This window comes from Carya illinoinensis, chromosome 2, assembly GCF_018687715.1.
Source record: "Carya illinoinensis cultivar Pawnee chromosome 2, C.illinoinensisPawnee_v1, whole genome shotgun sequence".
NCBI classification, from domain to species: Eukaryota; Viridiplantae; Streptophyta; class Magnoliopsida; order Fagales; family Juglandaceae; genus Carya; species Carya illinoinensis.
In genome coordinates, this window is record NC_056753.1 from 21787483 (window position 1) to 21811789 (window position 24307).

General features: G+C 33.5%; 3 protein-coding genes across 9 annotated transcripts; 2 read left to right on the forward strand and 1 right to left on the reverse strand.

Annotated features, from left to right (window-relative positions):
* Nucleotides 1-4008: 4008 nt before the first annotated feature.
* LOC122301783 lies at nucleotides 4009-6689 on the reverse strand. The gene is made up of 5 exons (XM_043113164.1): nucleotides 6221-6689; nucleotides 5549-6136; nucleotides 4921-5441; nucleotides 4731-4808; nucleotides 4009-4575 (listed from the first exon to the last, which is right to left on the reverse strand). Exons 1-5 carry the CDS (start codon nucleotides 6687-6689, stop codon nucleotides 4009-4011), a joined length of 2223 nt encoding a protein of 740 aa, XP_042969098.1.
* Nucleotides 6690-8973: 2284 nt separating this feature from the next.
* Nucleotides 8974-18610, forward strand: LOC122300342. Of its 7 annotated transcripts, none has more exons than XM_043110914.1 (11): nucleotides 8974-9238; nucleotides 10342-11252; nucleotides 12806-12935; nucleotides 13018-13469; nucleotides 13734-13814; nucleotides 13937-14035; nucleotides 14930-15088; nucleotides 15282-15368; nucleotides 15559-15630; nucleotides 17098-17435; nucleotides 18328-18610. In XM_043110914.1, exons 2-10 carry the CDS (start codon nucleotides 10437-10439, stop codon nucleotides 17404-17406), a joined length of 2205 nt encoding a protein of 734 aa, XP_042966848.1. In that variant the 5' UTR covers nucleotides 8974-9238; nucleotides 10342-10436; the 3' UTR covers nucleotides 17407-17435; nucleotides 18328-18610. The 7 variants fall into 7 exon arrangements, with proteins under 7 accessions (XP_042966848.1, XP_042966851.1, XP_042966853.1 ...); XM_043110917.1 differs by having other exon boundaries at nucleotides 8974-9234; nucleotides 17098-17445; XM_043110919.1 differs by having other exon boundaries at nucleotides 8974-9234; nucleotides 17098-17445; nucleotides 18348-18610.
* A 3334-nt stretch (nucleotides 18611-21944) lies between these two features.
* Nucleotides 21945-23967, forward strand: LOC122295668 (ER membrane protein complex subunit 6-like). The gene is made up of 3 exons (XM_043104751.1): nucleotides 21945-22060; nucleotides 22353-22545; nucleotides 23914-23967. Exons 1-3 carry the CDS (start codon nucleotides 21945-21947, stop codon nucleotides 23965-23967), a joined length of 363 nt encoding a protein of 120 aa, XP_042960685.1.
* Nucleotides 23968-24307: the final 340 nt, after the last annotated feature.

Sequence of the window (24307 nt, forward strand, 5' to 3'; positions counted from 1 at the left end):
ATATATAATTATATATGAAATAATTTTATATTATAATTTATAACATAAAAATTTAATCTTAAATATGATCATTTGTTTAATCATATGTTATTAATATACAATATATATATATTAATTACAGTCTATAGCCTAATAAATTCTTAACATATTCCTTTTGATAAATACATAATACATTATTAATACTAATATATATTAGTATATTAATTATATTTTACTTTCATTAATTAGTATACATTAGAAAAGTACATTTTTTACGACATTGGCACTTAATTAAAACTGAAAAATCAGATAGAACGGGACCGAAACTGGTAAAATTGAAAGTACCGATTTAAGAGGGTAACGGGTCCATGATCAGTTCTTGAAAATGTAAAACCAGTGTATACCGATTCAATCTCAAAATTTTTACAAAACCGAATCGAACTGAACCATTTACACCCTTATGTATATTGCAAGATCTTAAGTAAATATTAAGTTTTAATAATATAACTAAATTATAATCATAAAATGTTATATATGAACTTCTATAAGTTTGATTTTTGAACAAGTAGAGGAAGTTTGTCTTTTCAAGATGAACTTCCTAAATATATGAATCTTCGTTAATGGCTTTTTGCATTGGTAATTAAGGGGTAGTTGCTTGTGTATTCTTGTACTTGATTTGGATTTAAATATATATAGGGTGTTAGATAAGATTAATTTAAATGACATCTAGTAGAGCAGAAGTCCCACAAACCTGAATCTTTGCTTAGGAGGTTACCGCCCATATCAAATTATTGTAATTGCACCTCTACATAGCTTAGGAGGCTACTAAAGTCTTATAAAATAATTTTGCACTTCAAGATCAAAAGTTTAATATGGTTGCTCTAAAAAATTATAGAGAGATAGGAAAGATTTTTTTATTGTACATTCACTTTTCTCACATCATTAAAACTAATGTAAAACTCTCATTTAAAGAGTTTCCTGACGGGGTGGTTAATTAACTTTCCTAGAAATTAATTAACTACCAATGGTGGAGATTTAATTAACTATTTATAACTCCTCACCCATGTAGACACTATATGGGTAATGTTTTACCAATTGCTAACATCTCCCATTGGTCCACAATAGGTGCCATGGTCATTAACAATTTCTTCCTCTCTTAATCAATTATCTCTCATAAAAAAACGAATCGTGCAACTTGATAAGAAGGCTAAGGGGATATAGGAGTATTGTATTAAATTATCATCTTACTAACATAGTACATCATTCATAACATCTTGTCTATGCCCTAAACTATTTAATTTTACTAAGTCAATGGTCCTTAATCCCTCATAAGTTTATAGCATAAAGCAATTCTTGACTTCAAATTATATAGCATGCTCATAATTATATCGAATTAAAATGACATAATCATCTAGGTTATGAGTCATAAAATAACAAGTAAGAATTCAAATAATATTCCCTATATACTCAAGTCAGTTCAAGTAGACTTGACTATTTTTTTAGACACACTTTGCAAGACAGTATGCTTTGTGACCTTAAGAAAATATGCTAAAGTAGCAACATCAAGTTTTCATCTCATGATATAGTTCCATGTTTAAGGACATAGTAACGAATCATCTATTGATCCATTAGGATTCACATAGTGATGGAGCATGGACTCATCCAGTCATTCCTTTGTATGGTCGTCTATAGAACATACAGTATGAAATGTATAATACGGTGGAACTTCCACTCAATTGAGCTTATCACATTCAAATGCAATATAAATCTTAATCTAGTCGCCCTAACTTGAGTTTTTTTTAGCAAAAATACTTATATAACGCCTGCCTAATATCTCACATCCCACTTTAATTGTGCTTCATAAAGTTGTGCAAATACTTCAAGCTAAGGTAACATTCTTTAAGCTTATCTTGAATGCTTCTAAAGTATCAAGATGTTTACTTACTCGCTTTCCAAGCGCTAACTTAATCAATTTGTCTTATCTTATTCATTGTTCAAATATCAAGGTGATCATTTATGTGAGTGGACGGATTTTTGCTTGGTAACATCTTTATAATGTATGTCTTTCACTTAGTATCAATAGAAGAATAATATAAGATAAAAACAATAATCTCATTGATGCAATAGATACTAATAGTGTCCAATGTACAATAAAGTATAAGTTATCTTTAATACAACATACATCAAATCCAATGAAGTCCCAAACTTCTAACACAAGTTTGGAAAACAATTTTCTAATAGCCATAGTAAGAAAATTAGTTACCATCTTGCTAGTAGAGATATGTTATAAGTTCACTTCATCTTGTGCAATAATATCTTGAATGTAGTGAAACTAAATATATGTGTTTGGTTCTATCATAGTATTAGGTATTCCTAGAATATACCAAAGTTATTATACTATTACTGTATATCTTAACAGCTTCATCTTCAAGAACCTTAATTTTTAGGAAATTAAAAAATTTTCTCAACTAAACAGTCTATTGTACAGCTACTGAACAATCCACATACTTTGAATTCATTGTAGACAAAACAATGCATGATTGTTTGTTGCTACACCAAGAAACAACTCCCTTACTAAGCATAAATGTGTGACTCGTAATGAATTTACGCTCATCTTTATCACTAGCACAATCAGCATCGCTATATCTCTTCAGTTTTATGTCTTTACCCTAATAGCAAAGAATAAGATATGTTGTCCCAAGAAGATCTCGAAAAATCATCTAAACTGCTTACCAATGAATATATCTTGGGTTACTCTGATAAAGACTAAACAATCCAACTGCAAAACAAATGTCAGGTCATGTACACAACATAGCGTGCATCAGATTTTCAATTGTACTTGCATAAGGACTTATAGTCATCTCTTTCTTTTCCTCATCATTCTTAGGGTAATGTTTTAAACTCAATGTATAACCAATCTCAATTGGAGTGTCTATAGGTTTAGAGTTGTGCATACGAAATTATTCTAAAATCTTCTTAATATAAGTCTCTTAAGACAAACTAAGAAATTTCCTAAATCGATCTATTAAAATTTTATTATATTTTACCATTCTACTGATTATATGTTAATTAGTAATAATATTATAGCACTCAAAAAGCTGTTGCAACCAAATCACGGTAGGAAGTAAGGAAGAAGATATATATATATATATATTTTTTTTCTTTTGGTCATACTATAGTAACTATCAAATTTGACTCACAACACTAACTTACTATAGCAAAAAGCCATTCTCTTTTATATATGCATAATCTAATACAACATATTTTGAGACTCTATTAGCCCAACACCCCCATTGAATTTGCATTTGTATAATCCAATGAGATCTTATATAAGTGTAATAGGAAGTTTGATGTATATTATGTTGTGTACATGACCTGACATTTGTTTTGAATATGGATTGATTAGTCGTTATCAAAATAACCTAGGACTTGGCAATCAGTTAAGAGAGTTTCTCGATACCTTCATGAGATAGCAAATCTCATTCTTTGCTATCAGGCATTTGTTTGTACGTTAACTTTTTCCACGCTCATGAAACTAATGTACGTAAATCTCTTATAGAAAGAGTTTCTTAATGAGGTAGCTAATTAACTATCACATAGAAGTTAATTAATTGTCAATAGTGGAGAGCTAGTTAATTAACTGCTTGTAACTCTCCACCCATGACCCATGAGGTATCCAAATTACTAACACAAGGAAATGCAACTGTCGGACTAATTGAGAGATGGATTTTGGGTATAGGATTTAATTGTTGGAATCAGATGGTTATAAAAGATGCAAATGAAACCATACAAAATACTGAAGTTGTATTTTTAAGATTATATATATTTATAAGTTTTTCTAATAAATCTAAAAAAAAAATTATATTCTCGATTGTGACTATCAAATCTAAATATGGATTTAACTTCAAAATTGATTGTTAGAATATATGTTAACGGTTTTGTTAGTTTGTAACATCAAATATAAAAGAATTGATACTTTGAATGTTACCATTTTTTTTTTTTTGAGAAGATGGGAACTTCATATTAATGCTATAAGCATAGAAGGTTACAGACGCATTGAGGATAATCCTCTACAAGAACAGACTCCAAACTAAGTTCCAAAGAACTTTTAGCTAGGATGTGTGCCACTACATTGACCTGCCTAGGTACATGCCTAAAAGACCAAGTATGATAGGAAAACAAAAGTTTCTTTATGTCAAGAAAGATCAAGCCCGCAGTACTCCAGTCCTCAGCACCATTGTTAATCCCACTGACCACCAGCTTAGAGTCCCCTTCAAAGATGACATTGTGGAGACCAATTTCGAGACCCAACTGCACAACTCGCAAGGCAGCCAAAGCTTCTCCCAGAAGAGGATCAGGGAAGGAGTTTTTAGGACTTCTAAGGGTGGTTGTGACAAGACCATCCCAATCTCTGACTGCCACTCCAATTCCCACCATGCAGTTCACCCTGTCAATCGCTGCATCCCAGTTTATTTTGTAGAAATCTGTAGGAGGCTTGCACCACTTAACTGGTGTCCGAGTTGGGAGAGGTTGCTCCTTTGGTTGACTGTTGAGCTCTTCCAATTCACTCTTTCTCGTGGAGACAATCGTGGAGACCTGCAGAGGGGAGATGAAGCTAGATTTGAAAACAAGTTTGTTCCTCCTGCACCACAACTCAGTGGCTGTAAGAGCCAGTTCCACATGTTCCCCAGCAGGGAGAAGAGAAAGGTGGTCTGCAAGTAGTTCATGGTATAGTTGTTCCTTTGACCTACACTTTTGGAGTCTTCTCGAGCCACAGCTCCAAACATCCTAGGCTGCTTTGCATGACCATAGAACATGAGCTGTGGTCTCTGGAAAGGAGTGACAGATGGGGCATAGAGGAGATTCCACAATCCTCCTTCTAAACAAATTTGATTTGGTGGGAAGAATGTCTTTTGCTTCTCTCCACAGGAACACTCTAACTTTGCTTGGCACTTTAAGCTTCGACAACTGTTTCCATAGGGCCCCTTGGTTAGGAGGTCGAGAGCCCTGCTTATTCCTACTATCATTCATAGAAACCTGTAGGTGGTAAGCTGATTTTATTGTGAACATGCCATTTGTGGTGCACCTCCAGGTAAGCCTATCCCTGCTATTGCAAGGACTGATGTGTAGCTTGGATATGATTGCTGCTTCCTCAAGAAGGAAGACATTCTGTATGAGAGGCAGGTTCCAGGAGTGAGTATCCTGATCTATTAGAGAGCTCACAGTAGCTCCTGAACCGAGAATCCTGAGAGGAGATTGAACCTTGAAAGATGTAGGGGTAGGCAGCCAGCGGTTTGACCAAACCCTTACTGAGTTGCCATTTCCAATCTTCCAGAGGAGACCTTCAGCCAATAGTGGCCTAGCTGTTGTTATACTTTTCCACACAAAAGAATCACTTCCTCTGACTTTAGCCGAGAGAAAATCACTAGAGGGGAAGTATTTGGCTTTAAGAACCTTGGAGGCTAGGGATTGGGTGTTAATGAGAAGCCTCCACCCTTGCTTGGCTAGCATGGCTTTATTGAAGTTTTCAAGTCTCTGAAACCCAGGCTCCCATCTTGCTTGCCCTTACCAATTCCTTTCCAACTAAGCCAGTGCATTTTAGACTTCTGGTTATTTATCCCCCACCAGAAAGATTGCATTAGCTTATTTATGTTTCTCAGGATTCCTTTGGGAATTGGGAAGATTCCCATGCAATATGTGGGAATGGATTGAATAACTGATTTCAACAAGACTTCTTTCCCGGCTGAGGACAAGAGATTTGTTTTCCAATTGCTCATTTGAGCCTTGATTCTATCCAAGATAGGAGTAAAAGATCTGCCCTTGTTTTTTCCCACAAGAGAAGGTAGTCCTAGGTACTTCTCAAAAGGACCCGATGCCTTTATACCAGCCAAGTTTAGAATGGAAGTTTGGGCTACTTGGCTTGTGTTCTTGCTGAAGTAAATTGAGGACTTATCTAGGTTGAGTCTCTGACCAGAACTTGCTTCATAAGAATTGAGGATAAGCTGAAGATTGGTCCATTCCTGCTGATGTGCCCTATAGAAGACCATACTATCGTCTGCAAAAAATAAGTGATTAACTGTTATAGAGCCTCTTGAAAGAGGGAAACCAGAGATGGAGCCCTGCTGCTCAGCCAAGTTCAGAGCCAAGTAAAGCACTTCTGAGCACAGAATGAACAAATATGGGGAAAGGGGGTCTCCTTATCGTATTCCTCTTGAGGGTTTGAATGAAGGTTGAGGGATGCCATTGACTAGGATTGAGTAAGTCACTGTTCCTATACACTGCATGATCAGATCAGTCCACTCTCTGTCAAAGCCCATTTGCTGAAACACTTGATGAATGAAAGACCACTCTAGCCTATCATAGGCCTTGCTCATATCAAGCTTGAGGGCCATGTAAGCTTCTCTACCATTCTTCCTTCTGTTTTGCATAGAGTGTAGGAGTTCATAAGCAACAATAGTGTTGTCTGAGATCATTCTCCCTGAAACAAAAGCACTTTGAGTGTCTGATATTAGCTTTGGCAAGATGGTCTTTAATTTGTTTGCAATGACCTTAGCTATGATCTTGTAGTACACATTACAAAGGCTAATTGGCCTATAATCAGTGACCTTCTCAGGGGATTTCTTCTTTGGAATGAGGGTTATGAAGGTGTGATTGATAGCTTGAAAGCCAGCCTTTGTGTTAAGGTGCTCTAGTACTGCATCTGTTACCATTTGAACATATAGAGCATGCCTTCAATTATTACTATTCTTTTCTGGTCTACCGCGTTATTCTCGAATATATTCAAAACTTCTCATATTTTTTTAAAAATATCGCTTAAACATAAAATATTTTTTAATTTTAAATACTTAACATTTTTATCTAATCGTTATCTAATTATTATTCAAATACAAAATTCAGTACAACTTTATCAAATTTTTAAACAAAACATAAAAAACTAATACAACTTTTTTAAATTTTAAAACAAAAACAATAATATTAAAAATTTATATCCAAACATTTTTTTAATTTTATAATATTTTTATTTAGTTTTTTATCTCATTTTCCAAAATTCAATACAATATTTTAACTAAAATAATTTTACTATTATTCACAAATCATTTCATTTCTATTCACATAATTTTAAAATATTTTAAATATCAAAACTAACCAGAATCTCTACCAAGTATTGCTTATGAATCAAAACACAGTGCTTATGAATTTCTATCCATTTTTAATTTTTACAAAATTGGTACTTGAAATTTAAGAAATTCGTAATGCAGTACCTTCATTAATTTTAGAGCGGTGCTACTCTGCCGCCTGAGTAGGACTGCTCTACTTTACCAATAATTGCTTTTGTAATTTTTTTTAAAAGTTTTTCTATTCATATTTTTAATATATTTAAATATTTTAAAAAATAAAAAAATATATCAATACATTTAAAATTATTTTTTTAATTATTAATTTTTTTTTTTTTTTAACGAATGGTTAACCAGAGCGGTAACATGGACAAACTTTTTTCTTAATTAGAAAACTAAACGATAGGGCATGCGTCAGTCTTTGACTGGTTGACATGTAGCATCAATATTGACGCCAGCTAATAATAAACTTGTACATGGTGCATGGATGACACGTGTCAATTATAAAATCAATTTTATAACGGTAAAATTAGCAGAAGTATTAATTATTGAATTGAAAGTTCCTTGAAATTCATATATTAATTTTGCAAAAAGTTGAAAAATGAGGTCTCGAATTATGAAAGCCTAAAAATCCAGGTACTGATTTTACAACTAATCCGATTTTGACTATATATAGAGTGCTTGGTTTACCTTCAATGAAAAAATCATTATATTTTTCTCTTATGCAAATGTATATATAAAATTAATTAAGGCGAATAAATAAGTAAGTCTTAGGATTTGTTTGGACACTTAGAACATCTCAAAACATGTATAAATAATAATGAAATGATTTGGGTTAAGATATTTTATTGAATTTTTGATAAATGAGAAAAAATTAAATAAAGATATTATAAAATTAAAAAAAATGGAATATAATATTTTAATATTATTTTTATTTTAAAATTTGAAAGTTATATTATTTTTTATGTTTTGTTTGTAAGTTTGAGAAAATTGTAATAATTAAGTAAAAATTAAATTAAAATGTTAAAAATTTGAAATTAAAAAGTGTTTGTATTTTAATAATATTTGGAAATGAAATATTGATAATATCTGAAAATATTTATGAATACTGATATTCCTTTTATATTTTAAGAGGAGATCTAAATGAGAAATTGATGGATGTAAGCTCAACCAAAATTTGTTTTGCTCACATAATTAATAAGAAATAACTTAATACTTTACCAAATTCTTGTGGTATCCAATTCTCACCTCAAACTTTTGAGAAAGGAAAAACAAAAATAAAGTCCATTTGGAGGCATCATATTATTCTCATGGAACAAAATTTTTAATGCTTTTCTTAAGAGATAGTGAATGAAATTCATTGATCAAAATAGCTGAAATTCATACTCATATAATTATAAGGACAGTTTTACGAAAATCAAAGGTCTACTGATAGAACTGACCAATTATCATTAAATGTTTTTTTATTCTTAAACATTAAGAAATGTTTTAACGAAAAAAAAATATTTAATATATTTCTTAACAGTTAAGCAAAAATAAAACAGAAAATATATAAAAAAAAATGTATCCATCGGTGTAAATGTCCGGTAGACCATCAAAATATTAGAGGTATTAATAAGCGAAAAAGTCTAGTTACAAACACATTTATGTACTAATATATGTATCAATTTATTGTGATTGATCAAAAAGTAGATTTTATTGAAAACAATATTAATTTAACTTTTAAGTATAAAAGAATTAGTATTGATACGCAGATTAGTATGCGACTTTACTTATATGTAATAAAATTCTTAATAAGTAGTGTTAAAAGAAAAAACAAAATAAAAAGAAAAAGAAAAATGCCCTACTTCATGTTACATAGGATATATCATTAAGAGGTAGAAGTCATTTCTAATCCGCGAATATGGCTTGGCAGTCGCCCAAACAGGGATCCATATTCGAACATCTCGGATGAGTCATGAGAGGAACTCCTTGGCTTATTCATTCCCTCCAGCCAACGTGCCCAATTAGCTAGAACAAAGATTTTGTGTAATAAACAGTATCGATACACAGATTGAGGCGAAGAACTTTGGAAGAGCCTCTGGTTCTTTAGGGCTTATTTTCACTCTGGAAAGCACCCCGAGCTTGGCCGTGGCTCAAGGCCTGTCTGTTTGGCTTCTTTTTCTTTCTTTTCTGTTAAATATTTGTCTATGAAAGGTTTTTTAATTTGTTTTAATCTGGGCATCGTTCAAACTCTTAACTTAAATATATTTGCTTACGTTATTTTTCCTTGTAATATCTTGTTTATTCATCACTGCAATAATTTTTATTAATGAATTGGAAGTGGGTTTTATTATTGTTTCTTTCTCGAAAGAAATTTGTGTTTTGGTTCTCAATTGTTATCCTTTACATTACATTCTCACAAATTTTCGGGGATGTTATAAATAATTATGTGATTTTTGTGTCTGAGATTTTGTGTGGAAAGGACTGTATAAAGCTCAAGCTAGAAGATTGGACATACATGAATAATTATTTAAAATTCGTGTCGAATTTTATGGAGAAAGGAGTAAGCCTCTATATAGTGATATACCACCATTTCGTTAGCTCTCGATTTCCGATTTTTGCTGGCTTGAAATCATCAGGTTTGGGTAGTACTTATAAACTATGCAGTTTCTTTTTATTCTTCAGGATTCTATTACCATCCAATGTTGACTTATTCTCGGCTCATTATGACCTTCAATGGACATTTATAGAACTTGGCCCTTCTTTGGTAGGGGGCTGCCTTTCACCATGGGCGGGTACTAACAAACTAAATGGTGGCCCTGATATCTTCAGGGTTTCATATCGTCTTTACCTTATGTGGGTAACTCCTTATCCTTAAGACTTTTACCTTTGGGTGAGGAAGGATTTATGATGGGAGAGGACATGTAGTGTGGATGGTGGTTGCCACTTGTTTGAGTGGAGATGAGTAAACACCTTCTCATGCATGCAAATGGGGTTTTGGCGGTACATGGCACTTCTATTTATGTGGGACATTCTATTTATGTGGATTCATGGAGTTAGATGAGCCTGAAACTATGTGATTGTGGTTAATGTTTGGCTGGATTCTAGATTTAATGAGCATTCATAATTGATATGTTAAAAAATATTTGTGCTAATGTTACTTGGGTCACTCTATTTTTTTTTTTTTTTTTGCATATATGTTCTTTATTTTTGGTAATGCAGTGTCTATTTTGGATATTTAGTAATTTACGTCCTTTGTTGACAGGTTATGCTTCTCACCCTAGCCCTTGACTACATTAGTGGAATCAGAAAATACTTGACTTGACTTCTTAAAAACAATACCCCAAGATTTATTACATCATGGTTCGAAAAGCTAATCAACCGAAGAATGGCGTGGACCACAATACATTAGACCACAAAAGAAGAGGTTCAAGCTCAGGGTTTAATCCAAAAATTATGAGAGGGCGGGGAAAAGCATGTGAGGTGAAGGTTTTTCCTGGAGAAGAACTCCCAAATGGCAACCAATCAAGCAACTTTGTGGAGTGTGCAAGTAAAACCTATTATCCTGGAGATGAGAAGAAGAGTATAAAAGAATCAGAAAATCTTTTAAGGGAAGAGAAGCAAGGAATGGATGCAATGCAAGGTCCAGAGCAACCGATATCCTCTGAAAGTGATTTAGCAGGTTGTATGCAAAACATTGGAGCTTCAACTGAACAAGAAAATGGGATATTACATGCTAACCAATGTCAAAAGCGTACAATAAGTAGCCTGGCGTTCTTGTTTAATGGGTTGAATATTAAAAATGTGATGGACAAAGTTAAGCTTTCAGATAATTTGGTGCTTAGAAGCTTTAGGGCATCTGCGTTGTCAGTCTTAAAGGCAGCTAGCGAATGGCTAGATAGGCAAAGACCATTGCTCATGACTTTCAAAACCAAAATATTGAATGCTCGTGACTACACTAGAATGAAGATTGAGCAAGTGTATCCCATTGTTTTGAAATGGCTCCTGCAGTTTGGGAGCATAATGCTTCTTATATCAATGGTTTGGTTAGACTGTTTTCTTAGAGGCATTGATTCCTTCTTACGCATGGGGACAACAGCTTTCTTCTCCGTTTTATGGTTCAGCATTTTCTCAGTAATTGCTATGGTTGGGCTGCTCAAATTTCTTATTGTCTTGGTAAGTTTTGTTTATCTTTGAGTCAGTACCAAAGGTCAGTACTCCATTTGTTTTTTTTTTTTTTTTGAAGGCTAGTACTCCATTTGTTGGTTGTTCTTGTTGGTATCAGTTCATATGATAATTGAAGATGATATACTTTTATATTTCGATCCTCCTTTTCCCCCTCTACTTTTTTCTCTTTTGGTTTACAATTCGTTAAAGGTCAGCCTAAACAAAACAAAACCTAAAAAAAAAAAAAGGAAAGAAAATATGAAGAATTAATGTTTTCCTTGAAACCTGATTTTCCTTATTAATAATTAGGGACCCTTTGGATATTCTTGGTAATCATTGTTCTTTTCAGTTTACTTACTGTATATACGTGTACTTTTGGAGATTCCTGAAATAAGTCCTGTACAATCAGATGTTTTGTGTCTCTCATTTATGCTTTATGGTTGGATTTTAGAATTCTGGACGACGATTATCTGTCCTATTTGAAAGACAATAAGGATAGGTTTGGATACAAAGATATTTTCAACTCATCTCAATTCATCTCATTTCATCATTACAACTTTCTCAAATTCCCACACAAAATATAATAAACAATTTAACTTTTTCAAATTCCAAAACAATAATAATATTAAAAAATAATATTCTAACAATATTTTATTCAACTTTCAACTTTCATCTAAAATCATCTCATCTCATTATCCAAACCTCACCTAAGCCTGTTTAATTTCCATGAGGCATTAAAGCCTTACTATATCAAAGGATGCTGAAGCAAAGATCTTTAAGCTCTGATTGGTTTCATGTAACTGATAAGTTTTCTGGGACCTCTGATTTCAAATGATTCTTAATTATGTTGAGATGGGCATTAAGAGATTTGAAATTATGGGAAATATTTCTTTAGCTAGAAGCTTTAAGAACTACTGATCAGAGTTGATCGCCCATTGTGTTGTTAAGTAGGATGGTATTTGTGTATTTTCAGATGATACTGGAGTTGCAATCTGTGGTGATACAGCCATTTTGTGCCTCTTGGCTTATGTCCATGCTCATTTGATTACCAGTATGTGAACATTGTGGATGCTGCATGTAATTCTTCATCTGTTATGACCTCAAACATGAATATACCCTCATGTAGCTTTTCATAATTTGGGCTACGTCTTGGGGATGTGAAGTCTGGCAAAACATAAAGCAATATATCCAGGTTTTGCAACTTAGCTATCATGTTGCACATTCATAACATGCAAGAGTGAGGATTTAAACATAACTGTGTGATCTTAAGAGTTTGGTTGGGTTCCAGTCTTGTCACTAAGGTGATAGCCCAATGTAAACATAATGTATAACATGTTCACATGCTCCGAGAACAAAACAGTGAGAAAGTGATGCAGGTACTTATTTCTACGTACATTTTCACGTATGTAGAAATTAGTATTCTTACTTACATTCAGTGCTTTACTGATTCTATTTTTCAGTTTCTTAGCTACCTATTAAAAAAAAAAAAAAATTCAGTTTCTTAGCTTAGGTATTGTACCTTTCATATTTTATCTTCTCATCATGCTGTGATGACCAATCAGGCTGTAGCTGCTCTTATTGGAGTTTTTGTCGGGTTCACTCTTGCAATTTTGACTGTTGCCGTTTCTGGAACTGTTTTCTTATGGTTTTATGGAAGCTTTTGGACAACAGCACTTGTCATCTTTCTTGGAGGTGATTCTCTTACCTTACCATGCCTGTAGATCTTTTATTTTACTTCATTAGTTTCCTGGAGTTGACATTGCTTGAAATTCAGGGTTGGCATTCACATCGAGCCATGAACGTGCTGCACTATTAATCACCACTGTGTATTCCGTATATTGTGCTTGGGCATATGTTGGATGGCTTGGTTTGCTTATCGGTTTGAATTTCTCTTTTATTTCGAGTGATGTTTTGATATACTTCCTAAAGAATAATATGGATCGACATAGAAGACCAAACAGGTCCCCAGAACAAGCAGCTGGGATGGAAGGTCAATCAGGCTTCTTTAATGGTAGCACAGAGCATGCCTCAACCTCAGAAACTGACCCAGGGTTATCAACTGACCGTAGTCCAGGAGTTCCCTCAACCAGTGGGGCTGATTCTGAGGTAACTTCTGAAGAAGAAGTGGTTCGCTTGTTAAACTGCATTGATCACTACTCGGTGTTGGGTTTATCCCGGTATGAGGACATAGATGTTTCTCTACTCAAACGAGAATATAGGAAGAAGGTAACTAGCATTCTCTGTTTGTTATCCTTGGCCATAATGGTTTCTTATGTTATTTGCTTGGAAGTTTCATTAGCATTATCAGCCTCATATGCCGTGATGTTTATTGGTTTTCTTTGGTGTTTGGTTCAATGATTTTCATATATGTATCTTGTAACTTTAAAGAGATTGGTTTACTTTTGTGTTGTTTCTGAACAACTTCCCATTATCTGTAAAGAAGGTGAAGAGAGTGCATTTTTATTGACTCAGTTTTTTAATTGGCTCTAGGCAATGTTGGTTCATCCTGATAAGAACATGGGTAATGAAAAGGCCGCAGAAGCTTTTAAGAAACTTCAAAATGCATATGAGGTAAATCTTTTGGTTTCAACTGCAATAAAATCTTTTGTGCTCTTTTTTTTTTTTAATTTTTTTTTATTATGTTTTCCTTTTCCTGTCAGAGTATAGCTGGATTTATTATTCTGATTTTCTAGGTTCTTCTAGATAGTCTGAAGCGAAAAGCATATGATGATGAATTAAGAAAGGAGGAGCTGCTGAACTTATTCCGTAGGTTACAAACTACTACTCAAAAGGTATGTATACATATGTAATATTTTCCCCCATTCTTTTCAGATGTTTGTTTCATGGGTTTGGGTGTGGGAAACCAGTACTGTATCCCCTCTCTGCTCCATAGTCATTTGGAATGGAACTTTCATGGGAATTTGGTGCTGGAACTAATGACTGTATGAACATGTGAATCTTGAGCAGTAGGTGGTGAATTTTGATTCTCATGATCTGTGATAAATCAAAATCACGTAACTCGCATCCCCATTAACTGTTAATGAATAAAAGGCTGTTTTAGCCATTTTAATTGTTCAAAGTGACTTGACAGATACAGTTTGAGGGAAAGGATTAAATGATGGGTATTTCTCATTGGTAAGATCAAGACATTTTAACTTTTTTATTATTAATAATACATTTGAATAAAATATTTGAACCAAATATTTGGAATGGGAATTCCTTAGATGTGATGTTCATCCCTTGTTTCACTGGAATTGATTGGCCATTTCTGTCACAGCCATTTTAGCCTGCCAAATATCTCACTTGTAATTTATTTCAAATTACCCCTGAATATTCCTTCTGTTTGTTGCATTGCTGCAGACACTTTTGACAAAGGGAGATCTGATGTTGCAATAAACATATTGACCATGCTACAACATATGCAAATCTTTTTTTTTTTTTTTTTCCCTTCATTTGGCACATATGCGTATAGTTGAATTTTCATTGGATTTTGCATTGAGGTTGTTTTTCTATCTGATAACGTGGAGAACTAGGTTGTGCATTTTTTTATTGGGTCCTATATTTGTTATTAAGAAGTGATATAGGCTTGCTTTGTTTCTTACGTCAAAGCTTTTGAGTATTCTCTTGTTCTAGTTATATGTTAATCCTTTCAGCTCCCTTAAGCTTTTGATGTAATTAATTCCTAGAATGGTGGGCATGGTTTCTTTGCCTCGGGATTTGCACGCTCAGAGGCTGGTGGTGAGGATCCTTCTGGAGATTCAAGGCAAATAACCTGCAAAAAGTGTGGCAACTATCATGTCTGGTTACACGCCAAGAAATCAAAATCTCGAGCACGATGGTGTCAGGTATTTCCTTACCCTCTATCTCTATGATGCTTGGTCTTCAATTAGCATGCATGTGTATAAGCTGGCACTAAGTATGCTACCACGTTGCATGACATGGTCCAGCTTTTATAAAAAATAATGCTTCTTTTCCCTATAAGGGAAGGAGTTTGTCCCTGGTGCTTAAGATTTTCCTCTGGCAATTTCCCTTTTGAAGGATTGCAAAGATTTTCATCAGGCAAAAGATGGTGATGGATGGGTTGAACAGTCTTCCCAGCCCTTCTTTTTTGGACTTCTGCAGAAGGTACTTACCAACAATTCATTTTGATGTCATTAATTAGTTCATTATTCATCCCCCCAAAAATCGAAAAAGAAAAGAGAACTATGATTATACTCTTGGAGTGGTGCTATATATACATATAATAGTGATCATTTCTTTAATGATATGGAATTGGGTTATGATTCTTCTTTCTAACGTAGTGCTAAATAAGCAGGTAGATGCTCCTGTTGCATATGTTTGTGCTGATAGCAGGATATATGATGCTACTGAATGGTATATCTGTCAGGTATATTCTGTTTATCTGAACTGATTTTTTTGAACGTATTTGTATTTCATCATGAATATGCTGAGGCTAAAGATTATTTAATGAGTAAACCGTAAATGGTTTAATTACACAACCAGATGCCGAAGGGTACCAGGTGACTAGTGACAAGGAAATTTATGTTTTTGATCGGTAATTAAGATTTTATTGAACTAGTGACAATGAAAAATGCAGCTCTTGCTTTGAAAAAATCAATTCCTGGTAGGCATTTGGAGGCCTTCTGGAATTATACTCATCAAACTCATAACTCCCATGTGTTTTGGGCTTCCAGACATTAAAAATTAGTTTCTTTCATTTTTAAGGCTAAAAAAATGTGACTCAGGTTTAAATGCTTCTGCATCCAGGGACGAAGCCAGAATTGAAATATTGTGGGGCCAAATTTTTGGGGGCTAATGTGTCTTTGTCTTGAATTTTTTGTAATAGCCACCATTAACAAATTCAAGACTAAGAAAAAATTCAAAACTAAGAAAAAATTCCATCTTTCATGATTCATAAGTACAAATACAAAAACACTCAAGTGTTAAATGCCCACATTCCAAAAACAATGATAAATACTGAAAATCCTATTCACAAAATTTGGATAAAATGAGTTTGTAAAAACAAAAGTACATGCTATGTATTTTTTTATGTTTTAAATGTGTTGAGAAACATAAAAAATTGCATATTTTTTCTCTAAAAATTGTCCTTAGAAATCAAGTTATCTGCCAAAATATTGTATCTTAAAAATAGTAAAAAAGAGGATAACATTAGAATTTGAATTTCATCAAGTTAAAAAAAAGGAAGAAAAATAAGTATGAAGAAGAAAAAACAAATAAAGGTGCAGGTTACTGACCAACCTTCCCATGGAAATCAAAATTTTTTTATGTCCACACTATTTGAGTTGGGCCAGACCAATGCTAAAGCAAAACATTCATAGAAACTTGTCCAATCTTTAGGGGTATTAATATTTTCCTTGAAATGTTTGTGGGGGCCAGGGATTCCCCTTGCCCTCATCACTGTCTGCATTGTAGATTTGATGTGATTGAGTTGATTTGCTTTTGCTGGTTTTTCATATCACACACTGTAATTTGGTGGCATTTTCTGCATTAGAATACCTGCTTCATTATGCAATTCTATGTGAAAGACAATTAGATGGCATTACTTTGGTATCTAAATGCAGATATCCCTTTTCAGCAGGAGGAAAAAAAGAAAAAGAAAAAGAAAAAAAAAGAACAAAATCTGATGTCTCTGTCAAAAACTAATATAACCGTAGATTTAACGTATAGTGTGGCTTCTCCAACGAATACAGTAGATTATAATTAGAAATAATGGGTTATTTTGTAGAAGTAAAAGAGTTGCCAGTCTCTTCGCAAGAACCACCCCCATCGTGAAACTTGCACCCATATTACACCGGACATAAATTAGAAGTTCATGACACTACGTTTTATGCAGGGAATGAGATCTCCAGCCAACACCCACAAGCCAAGTTTTCACGTGAACACGAGTGTAACCTCCAAGCATAGCAGTGGAAAGGGGACAAGTTCAGGACAAAAAGGTGGTCGTATGCCTGCATCTAATATGGAAGAGAGCATGACAGAGGAAGAATTCTTGGAGTGGTTACAAAATGCGGTGCAAGCAGGCATGTTTGACAATTTCAGTGGCAGTACCTCCTCCGAAAGCCCATCTGGCAGAACTGGAAATGGCACCAAGAGTAGTGGCAGTGCCACCAAGAGAAAGAAAAAGGGGAAGAAGCAATGGTGATTGCTCGTCATTTTCGATGCACAATCATTGTAAGCATTTGTGAGTTCGTTACAGAAGGTTTATTGACTTGAGTGGCTTATAGTCTTTCTTTTCTTATCTTCTTTTTAAGAAAATGAAGGCCTGAGAAAAGTATGGCCCCCGTTAATACCTGCTAGCATGAGTTAGAGTCTTCTTGAGCCTCCTTGCTGCAAAATTTGTATATTGTTTGAATTTTCTCTTCATTGTCGTTTTCTTAGTTGTCTTTTCCACCCCTTATGGTCGTTGAATGCTTAGTCTTGTCATTCTTTAGAGTTATGAAAGTATGAATCCTACAAAACATGGATCATTTTTCACGGTGGGATGAGATCTTGCATACCTACTTTCTTTTAAGGGACTTTTACTTACTGGATTATTTACGGATATGGGTCTTATATGATAGACCCCATATTTTTTATTTCTTCGTTTGGATGGAAAATGCGCAAAAGATAAAATGGCTGTATTGTTGGGCTTCTTTGTTTAGAGTCTGGTTCTGTTTGTGTGCGGCTCAGTTTGATGACCTTATCCTATAAGGATCCATTGGCTTTTTTGGTAAATTTTCAATGAGACTTGAGCCAATAAAAAGTTTTGACCAGTTTGTGGCTTTTAATACGACCGACCTGACCCACTGATTAGATATTCCTGTATATTGTATCTAACCCTTGTACGATTATCATGCTATATTTTTTTATTATCATTTGATAAAATCCTATGCAACTTTGGTACGAAGATATGTAGTCGAATCACATAAAACTTTGAATGGCATATGATTGTTTCCATTTTTTATTTTATTTTTTCGTTTACTGTTCCTAATATGTACGGTTGTTCAAATGAATCAAATCTATCTAGGTTTTCGTTTTACTTATTGTATTATATCTCATTTATTCATTTAGATTTATTTTGTAGATATAAGAACCATTTTTTAGGTTATATAATCAAGGCAGCGATCCATCAACTGGATGGCTCTTTTATGGCACAAACCGGAGTATTTATCCGAGAAGGGGAAGAACCGCTGAACTTCCGCGAGACTGTCACATGGGTTTATGTACAAAGAATGGACAAACCTTTTTATGGGTTGTATCCGAAGAGGGATGTTTTTATGTCTGCTATAGAAATCCATGTTCATGGAATTGTTGATCTTTTGGCGGTTTGGATGAATTTTGTGAATAAAATTGTCAATTTTTATTTATTTATTATTTTATGAGAAATGATATTGCAGTCGTGATTATGTAAGTCACATAATCATTTTAAAAAAAGTGAATAAATATGAGATTTATATAAAAAAATAGTTTTTTAATAGTAAACTTAACTCTTTTTTAAAACAAGTGCACGGTATTTGTGGACTCCACAATTGTACGTAGCATTATTTTTTTTATTAATTTGTTGATAATTTTACCGGTTCATGGGGAAATTTGAGGATCTTGGCAGGTGCAAGGTGAATGATTGAATTGAAAAAATAGCAGTGGGTATCTTCCATTTCTTGGTTTTGGGAAGATAGATAACTGGTGAAAAAAGGGATAAATAATTTGAGCAATTATGAGAGAAGATGACAACTGATAATGAAAAAAAGAATGAAGGAAGAAAATTATTAGGTAAAGGAATAACAAAAAAATAATTAGATGAATAATGTCAAGCTTACAAGGAGAATTAAGAAAAATTCTTTACAAATTGAGTGATTCTTCTTTTTGTAAAATTCTCTTTATTAAAAAAAAAAAAAAAAAGATTCGTCATCGCATTTCAAAACGTCAATTGTAAAAAAAATAAAAACTAAATTATAAGATATTTTGTACACTTAACATTTCTAGTTACTACAGAGTCTGTTCGTTTTATAAAATCAGTTGTACTACAAATTTCGGATATTAAACTTAGTTTAGGCAAAGTGCCTCAATGGTCAATTATGCATGGATTTAGGAACTTAAACAATGTGGCTCATGTTCTAGCCAGAAATGCTTCCTCACTGAAGAGGTTATTCACTTGGAGGATTTCTCTCCTTGTATTCTTCCTTTGGTTCCATGAAATTAATGAGATCAGTCATTATTGTTGCAAAACAAAACAAAACAAAGCAAAAAAATTATACTACAAATTTCACCAAAGACAACATGTTTTACTCACAATTCCTTATTTCACTGTTTTACAAGATTTCTGTTTTGGACATGTTTTGCACTCCTGTTTACCTTAGTCAAACACTCCAGTTGATGTAAGTTTGATAAGACCTTTTTCTCCAGGTGATGTGAGTAGTTACCATAGTCCACTGGCCGTTAGTAGTGTTTGACTAAGGACCAATTTTCAGGGCCAGGAGGCTCATGCATTGCGTAATTGTTACCATGTCGGGGGCAGATCTTGGCCCTTCTAGTTCCAATTCAGAATTTGATCCAATAAAATTATTTTCATAAGCATGTTTTTCGATATTCTAAATATAATTTTAGAGTGTACAAATTTCTCATATTCCTTTTAAAAAAAATTAAAATTTATTATTAAAAAATAAAATTTTTATATGAATTTTAAATTTACTTATTTTATTTTTTTTCCAAAAATCAAGTTCTTTCCTTTAAATGCATATCTCTCTCTCTCTCTCTCTCTCTCTCTCTCTCTCTCTCTCTCTCAAAAAATCAAGAGCTCATTTTCGGCTATTTTATTTTAGTTTCTTCAAGGCCGAAAAGAAAAACTTATAACTTTCTGGCAACTCCCGAACGACACGTGGAGCACAAGCAGATTCACATGTCAAAAATCGTTCGGAAGAAAGTAGTAGTTTTGCAAAAATCATCACACATGGTTCTCATACGCCACTCATTCTGACAGCTTTTCTTGACACACGCACCAGATCATCAGACTCGCCACCATCAAACCTTTCAACTCTGACCTTTGTGGCTGAAAAGAGATAAGTGTGTTGCCTTCACCGGCCATCGCTGATTCCAAAGTCTACTAGAGTTGGTTCAAACTGTAACCTGTCCTTTTTCACGTCTATCTTACTACTTTTTGTTTTGGTTTCCTTATTATTAATTAAAATAAAAAAGAGTTTTTTTTTCAAACATTTGTCTGTAGAAATTGAGTTTTCTCTTTCTATGAATGAAGAGGCTGAGTTTTTGTTTAGGTAAAACGTGTTATCTTTTGGTTAAAAAGTGTTTGTCTATAAAGAGTAACAATAATAGTAAAGACCAAACCAATTATAAAAGAAAATAATATACTAGTGAAACTCTAAATACATTATTTTAATTTTAGATATTTTGAAATGAGAAAATCCCCCCAAATAAAATAAAAATGCAAAATTGATTCTTTGGTTTTGCATAAGCGACAAAACTTGTCCCTGGTTTGACAACAACACAGTTCTCCAATCAACTTTTGTGCTCCAAGATTAATGCAGTTAACCGGACCGAGTTTTTCTACCCATTATTCTCACAAATTATGTATTATATTATTTTATCATTATTTTTTTATTTTATTCTTTTTAAACTAATTAATTTTTACAATTAATCATCTATACACCACATATTTAATAAGATAAAAAAATAAAAAATTATATATAGTGTATGGTGTATGTAGACTATGAATAAAATTTTTCAACACCTTAAACGCAAGAGAGATTATCGGTGCAATTGTAAGAATTTTAGGGGGATTAAACATAACTTTTAAAACCTTCGGGGGGAATGGAAGTGCAAATTGAAGAGAAAATATACCTTGTATAGTTGTATGATTGTATCTTGGTAGCGACGGCAAGTTTTGCCACTCAAAAACCAAGCGAGTCCATCGTCTTTGATTACCTGTCACCCTTCACCTAATAGGTTTTTCCTTTGAATAATTTACGTATAAGATAATTTCTCCCTTCTTCTATTTTTGCAGCTCAAGTTTTTATTTTGTTTTCTATCAACTGTTATGTTTTGAATAGTTACTGGATTCACAAATTTGATGCTATTCGCTCTTATACATCTTTCACGCGGTAATTTTTTTGTTCTTTATGTTTTGAGATGTAAATATTATGACTGACAAAAAGAAATTGTGGAAGTGGTGAATTCCCCAAATATATGGGTAGTGGGCAACTGGGCTAATTGGAAGATGTGTTCTTTCTTCATCTCCCTCTAGAGAAATCCCATTTACTGTTTAGCAATGGATGTTGAAATCCCGATACCATTATGTGATGGATAGCAAGCAAAAATGTATAACTTAGTTATGAGCTGGTTAAGTTCCGTTCATTAATTTATACATAAAGGACTTAGATCCTCAACTCCCCCAAAAGTTCCGTTCATAACTATTGGTTTTCTCATTTCTCAGAACATCATTAAAAGACGATACAGCCTAGGATGCGTTAATATCTGTTTTGTGAATAATTGAGAGTTCTTGACCCTAAGGTTTTTAGTTATATGGTTGATTGCACCATTTATTAATTACATCGGTGCTATATTTAGAAGCCTCAAAAGTTGATTGAAGGTTGTTTTATGATCATGAATAGCTCTCTTTTTTCTTTTTTTCTTTTTTTTTTCTTTCTTTCTTTTTTCAGAAACCTATTATCATATTTTAGAGTAGAAGGTATGGCCAGACATAATGAATTTAGTGCAGCAGAGAAGAAATCAAGTGATCTTTCGAATGACATTCCAACCTTCAATGTTGAGAATTTGCAGAGTAACATGAAAATTATATATTACAAGTTTGTTTTGACAACCTATCACACACATGCTTTATAGATTAGATAACTGTAAAGAGGACACCGGGCTTCACTCCTCCTGGCCATATATTACAAGGAGCTGTGTGTTTGGATGGGTGTCTCGTGTGTGTGTGTGTTTTTTTTTGGGGGGGGGGGTGGTGGTGTTATAAATGCTTACAACGTTGAAGGTTGGAGATAGCTCTTTTCAATAAACTTGAATATAACAAAATATGCAGAAATAATCATTTTGTATTGTCCTTGTATGTAGAATCTAAGCTATTTAACTTCCTTGCAGCTGGACTTTTCTGTTTATCATTGGCGGGGTTATTGCTAGAATTCTTGGATTCACAAGCTTGACTGGGTTTATCTTGTATTTCCTTATCATGGCCATCACTTCAGCTGGGCTTATGGCAAAGTCTGGGTTTTCAACTCATTCTTACTTTGATAGTTGGAATCGGGCAGTACTAGATGGATTTTTTAGTGGGCTCATGGTATGGCTCTCTCTCTCAATTTCCTTGTTGCTATCAATTTCCTGACCTATTCGCATAGGGTTGACCTCTGCCAAAGGATTTTTTGTATTATTTATGATTGTTACACCTAGAAAACATAGTTTTCTGCATCTTTATCATTGTTAAGTGTTTGAAACCTGGATAGTCATAATATAACGCCCCAAGGGAATCCTAAGCCATATATGGGCTTATACTCTGAATAGACTAGTTAATGATACAATTGGAGTCCCATTGAAACTATTATAAAAAGCAAGAACTTCTCTTTCTAAAAAAATGTAGAATCTCATACACCACCAATCATTATCACTTATGGGGGATATCACAATCTTGTTGCCTATACTCCAAAAGGTCTAGTCAATGATATAATTGGAGCTCCATCGAAACCATTATAAAGAGCAAAAACTTTTTATTCTCAAGTAATATGGGATTCCATATACCACCTATTCTTATCGCTCAGTATAGGGTATCCACACGTAACAACTTGTGAATATTTTGGATGTGTTGAATCCTTCTAGTCGGAAGATAATATTGAAGGATTTCTCCTATTCAAACGGTGTTTTTTTTTTATTCCTTTCAAAACTTCAAGTGAGTGATGCTAGTTTTATGAAAGTTACTGATGTCAGTTATAAACTAATCCATTAGCATAAAGGTCTGGCCTGAATTATGCTTTTGAGTCTTTGGTATGTTAGAAAGAGCCCTTTTGTTTCCATCGCACGACCATGTTGGTAACTGCCTGATCCATCTTGAATGATAGAAAACTGATTTTTTTGATTGAACTAAAATGCTTTTGTTTTGGCTGAATCCTCGACAAAAAATGCTTGTTATCTTATTGAATAGCTTTTTGGGGATGTTACTCAAAAAATATTTACACATTCACCATTTTATTTTCGTTAATGTATGTTCTGTGAAATATTCATGTTTAACTTGCCAACAATGCAATGTAATTCTTGCTTTTTATTAACATTGTTTACCTTCCTTTTCTTTTGCATTCATTTGTGCTATTCTGGACATATCCTTTTCTCTATGTTGAGACACATCATAGTAATACCATGATGATAATGTTGAGACTATAATGTTTGGCTTCAGTTGATGGTGCCAAAGGGTTATGAGCAAGTTCTCTTGCAAGAAACCAACTCATACCTGTTAACATTTGATATAAATTGTCTCAAAATATGTTTTTTGTTTCATTTTGTTCCACATGACGATCATAATTGCCATAATTGTGGTGAGATGACTGATATCTTACCAAAACTTGTCCATTAGAAACTTCCTTAGATACAATAATATTATTTCAATTCATTTATTCTAGTTATCGAATCATTTGGTAGAATGTCACTTTCATATCACCTTGCTTTCCTTGACATGAGAAGTTTTGCTTACGACATCGTGCACATATTCTGATAGGTTTTTTGCTACTTTTGGAACAGAAGTAAAGCTGTGATGTTGCTGTGGGCCTGCAACTGCTGCATGCTGCAGTTTATTTACATTTCCTTGAGATTTGAAAATAGCTTAAACAATTTTGTATCAGTTTTAAACTATTTTTTGGTTTACTTTAGTCTACATTCCCTTTTCTTTCTCATGCAGCAGTTTATTTACATTTCCTTGAGATTTGAAAATAGCTTAAACAATTTTGTATCAGTTTTAAACTATTTTTTGGTTTACTTTAGTCTACATTCCCTTTTCTTTCTCATGCAGCAGTTTATTTACATTTCCTTGAGATTTGAAAATAGCTTAAACAATT

Excerpts from the sequence above, each read along its gene's own strand:
- LOC122301783 (XM_043113164.1), bottom strand. The coding sequence starts at position 6,689 with ATGGTAACAGATGCAGTACTAGAGCACCTTAACACAAAGGCTGGCTTT. Across the intron at positions 6,137-6,220 it reads TTACTCAATCCTAGTCAATG|AAGTGCTTTACTTGGCTCTG; the intron begins GCATCCCTCAAC and ends TTCTGTGCTCAG. Across the intron at positions 4,809-4,920 it reads AGCTTAAAGTGCCAAGCAAA|AGACCACAGCTCATGTTCTA; the intron begins GTTAGAGTGTTC and ends ACTCCTTTCCAG.
- LOC122300342 (XM_043110914.1), top strand. The coding sequence starts at position 10,437 with ATGGTTCGAAAAGCTAATCAACCGAAGAATGGCGTGGACCACAATACA. Across the intron at positions 13,815-13,936 it reads AACTTCAAAATGCATATGAG|GTTCTTCTAGATAGTCTGAA; the intron begins GTAAATCTTTTG and ends CTGATTTTCTAG. Across the intron at positions 14,036-14,929 it reads TACAAACTACTACTCAAAAG|AATGGTGGGCATGGTTTCTT; the intron begins GTATGTATACAT and ends ATTAATTCCTAG.
- LOC122295668 (XM_043104751.1), top strand. The coding sequence starts at position 21,945 with ATGGCCAGACATAATGAATTTAGTGCAGCAGAGAAGAAATCAAGTGAT. Across the intron at positions 22,061-22,352 it reads ATGAAAATTATATATTACAA|CTGGACTTTTCTGTTTATCA; the intron begins GTTTGTTTTGAC and ends ACTTCCTTGCAG. Across the intron at positions 22,546-23,913 it reads ATGGATTTTTTAGTGGGCTC|CTTGCTTTCCTTGACATGAG; the intron begins ATGGTATGGCTC and ends CTTTCATATCAC.